The 3,261-nt window shown below is 35.6% G+C and overlaps 1 protein-coding gene and 1 long non-coding RNA gene across 2 annotated transcripts; both read left to right on the forward strand.

Moving 5' to 3' along the window:
- The first annotated feature begins 6 nt into the window (after window positions 1–6).
- Window positions 7–338, forward strand: LOC109591004 (uncharacterized). The gene is made up of 2 exons (XR_002189613.1): window positions 7–96; window positions 150–338. It is a non-coding gene; the product is annotated as an uncharacterized LOC109591004 (long non-coding RNA).
- A 652-nt stretch (window positions 339–990) lies between these two features.
- LOC109591003 (uncharacterized) lies at window positions 991–3,226 on the forward strand (the record flags this gene model as incomplete). The annotated part of the gene is made up of 10 exons (XM_020006820.1): window positions 991–1,156; window positions 1,199–1,312; window positions 1,357–1,440; window positions 1,523–1,606; window positions 1,666–1,749; window positions 1,793–1,948; window positions 1,996–2,586; window positions 2,641–2,756; window positions 2,803–2,958; window positions 3,012–3,226. Coding segments are annotated over exons 1-10 (1,619 nt in total), but the record flags the coding sequence as incomplete, so codon positions are not given.
- Window positions 3,227–3,261: the final 35 nt, after the last annotated feature.

Genomic DNA, 3,261 nt, shown 5'->3' on the forward strand with positions numbered 1-3,261 from the left:
TGTGCCGTAGCAACAGGAAAATGCTAGTTGATAGTACCGTAAATAATTTCTCTAAATACTTGTATGTAAAATTAAAATGGCTGGAAGTTGAAAAAGGTAAGCAAGCTTCTCAGGTGGTTTTTTGTTGCATAAAGTCTTATTTTGTGCAGGTAACCCTTCAATAATGTTTAGAGACATTCTTCCTGTTTGCCCAAGCTGTCTGCTGTAGCAATGTATCTGTTTGCAGTTTAAATTCAGTGTTTTATGAATTAGCAATCATTATTGATCACATTTACTATATTTAGTTCTATTTTTTGTTTTGTACAACCTATTGAATAGAAATGGTGTTGGCGACCTCCTGTGTGTTTTAAGCAATACAATGGTGTGATAGCTAATGTCACAGACCCTTTGGTTTTTATGTTAAGGGTACAAAACAAACCTCTCAAACTAATCAGTAAATCTATTGTTACAGAAAGATGCAACCGTATTTCCAAACGAAACATAGTGGGCGACCTCCACATTATAAATCTCTATTGAGTGGTTGAATAAGTTATTGTTTTCTGTCTAACACTACTGAGATAAGGGTACAAAACAAAATGTCATTCTAAGCATTCTCATTCCAGAGCAAATATTCAGTGCAAATGATGATGCTAGCAACATAAAAATTAGTCTGGGGATAGATGCCGGTCTCCTCTGCTTCCTTTGATATAAATAATGACGTATAGTGACACCACTGCTGGAATGACAGCATTGACAGGTCTCAAAAAGACAGCTCTTGCTCAAAGACAGCCTCCGTTGCTAGGCGTTGCTAGATGCAAATGTCAACTAGCATCCGTATCCTAGCTATGTATACGGAGATACCCCTTTTCCAATCCCTCTGTACTCTAATATCTATGCTTGTATGACATCACGTTTAGCCACACCCCCTGACAGGATGTAAAATGGCAGGAAGCAAAATGAGCAACTTTGAAGGCTCATATCTCTGTGAATAATTTTTTCCAGAGAATAAAACTTTCCATACAGCATTTTTATGATCATATGATCATGTTAGGTCAATAAAAAAAATACCCCAAAAAATCATGTCAGTTACACTTTAAAACTAATATAGTTCAGCGGCTGACTAGAAAGAAATTACAATTAGAGAAAAAGTTGAAGTCTATGAATGAAAATTTAACTAGTAAGACTATTGGTATTGCTGCATATCCATACTTTTCATTAGAACAAATTGAAGAACTTAAAACTAAAGTTGTTGAAAGGGAAATCATAATTGTCAAACTAGTGAAAGAGAAATCAGAACTAGAGGAAGAGTTGCAGAAAGACATAACAACTGCTAGTACGAGTATCAGTGCAGTAGATATATTTTTATTTTGTGTATAGAAGATAATGAGAAGCAATTAAAAGAGAAAGAACCAGTCAAAGATGCTGATATTCAATTTGACTACAGCACTTTTCCTTCAAAGGGTAAGAAATTAGCTCTTACCTGAGTGGAGTGTCATGCATAGTTTTCATTACGGGTATTTTGCATACATGTACCTATATCTAGAGGAGACAGAGAAACTTAAAGCTTGTATAGCCATGCTGACTAAAGAGAAATCACTATTTGAAGAAAATAACGAAAAGTCACTTGGTAATTGTATCATCAGTATTGCTCCATATGGTATATACATGTACATTACTTTTCATTAGGAAAGATTGAAAAACTTGAAGTTGGAGTTGCTGATAGCCTAACTTACATAACCACACTAACAGATGAAAAAACTTTAATTAATGGTAAAACAACTTTATTATGTAAAAGATACTATCTTTTGTGTAGAAGAGAATAAAAAACTCAAAGTTCAAGTTGTCGATAAAGATATACTGATAGCTAAACTGATGAAGAAAGAGTCACAACTAAAGGAAGAGTTGCAGTCATTGAAAGATATTTCAACTGATACTAAATGTATTCAATGTGACTACTGGACTAAAGCAGGTTAGTTGATTTTATTCCTTTATTGTTAATAAACTGTTATTGTATAGAATTACCATTTGATGGTATGGTAACATTGGGTAAGAAGGTGTGTCTGTATAATGCTAACAGTAGTCATGAGTTACAGTTGGATGAATGTGGTCTTACCCTCTCTCTACCTGATGGACTCTTATCTCCAGTGGATAGCACTGTCTATGAAGCTGCTGCTCAAGGTTTATGGGGAGGAGATTTTGAGTTCCCTGCAGGCACACATCTCATCAGTAGTGTGTGTTACATATCTGTGTCTCCTAATGCTGCTCAACTGGATAAACCAGTCACTGTACAGCTAGTACATTGTGCTCATTTGACCTCTCAATTTCAGAGTCAGTATCTGAGCTTTGTAGTAGCTGAGGTTCAACCTGGTAAACAGTCCGGCCCTTTTAAGTTTGAGTTGCTACCAGGAGGATCATTCTCACCTGATTCTCAAACTGGTAGCATAGAATTGAAGAGTTTTTCCCTAATTGCAATTGTGATTGTTGTGAGTGCTGGTGTTGCTGGCATTGTGGCTGGATCAGGTGCTGCAGTAGGAGTAGCAACTGTTGGAGCAGCAGCTGTTGGAGTAGCAAAAATAGGAAATTTAGCATTCAATGCTTTCAAAAATGGTTAGTACCATATATCTATTTATTGTTTAATTTTAATTTCTACCTTATTTTTAGTTACTCCTCCTGTTCCACCTTCTTTTCATTGTCGTGGTCTGTTTTATAAGAAGTATTGGACTAATGAAGTAATAGTGAGTCTGGCTGTCCTGCCAGATTTACCTGCCTTTAAAGAGGTGTGTCAGTTCTTATGTGTGTATAATAAATTGATCTTTTCTGCAGCCTTTTAAAGATGATCCTGTTGCTCTGTCCCTCCTGGGTGAGCTACGAAGAACATTTCCCTTTACTTTTTCTAAGGACAAAAACAATTGTCTAAAAGTGACAAATATTCCTAAAAGGAATATCGAAGGATGGAGATTCACTGGATGTAATACGGAGGTAAGATATACACTTGTGCATGGTTAAAATTTTTTACCAATATTCTGCTATAGATCACTGAGACTCATGTTGTTCGTTATAGTTCTGGTCAAAGTTCTGAGCCTCCATACATTCAAATATCAGTACAACCTGATGAAACTGATATAAAAGAAAAGCTATCCCATACTTTATCTGTTGATGATATACAAACACCATCTGGTGTATCTTCAGTGCCATGGAATATTGAAGTTTCAAAGAATGATTTATCATCAACTGCTTTTTTATCAGGGTAAATTCATATTATTGGGAAAGCCTTTTAGTTGT

The sequence above is a fragment of the Amphimedon queenslandica genome, unplaced genomic scaffold (genome assembly GCF_000090795.2).
Source record: "Amphimedon queenslandica unplaced genomic scaffold, v1.1 AMPQUscaffold_9154_Cont18898, whole genome shotgun sequence".
NCBI lineage: Eukaryota > Metazoa > Porifera > Demospongiae > Haplosclerida > Niphatidae > Amphimedon > Amphimedon queenslandica.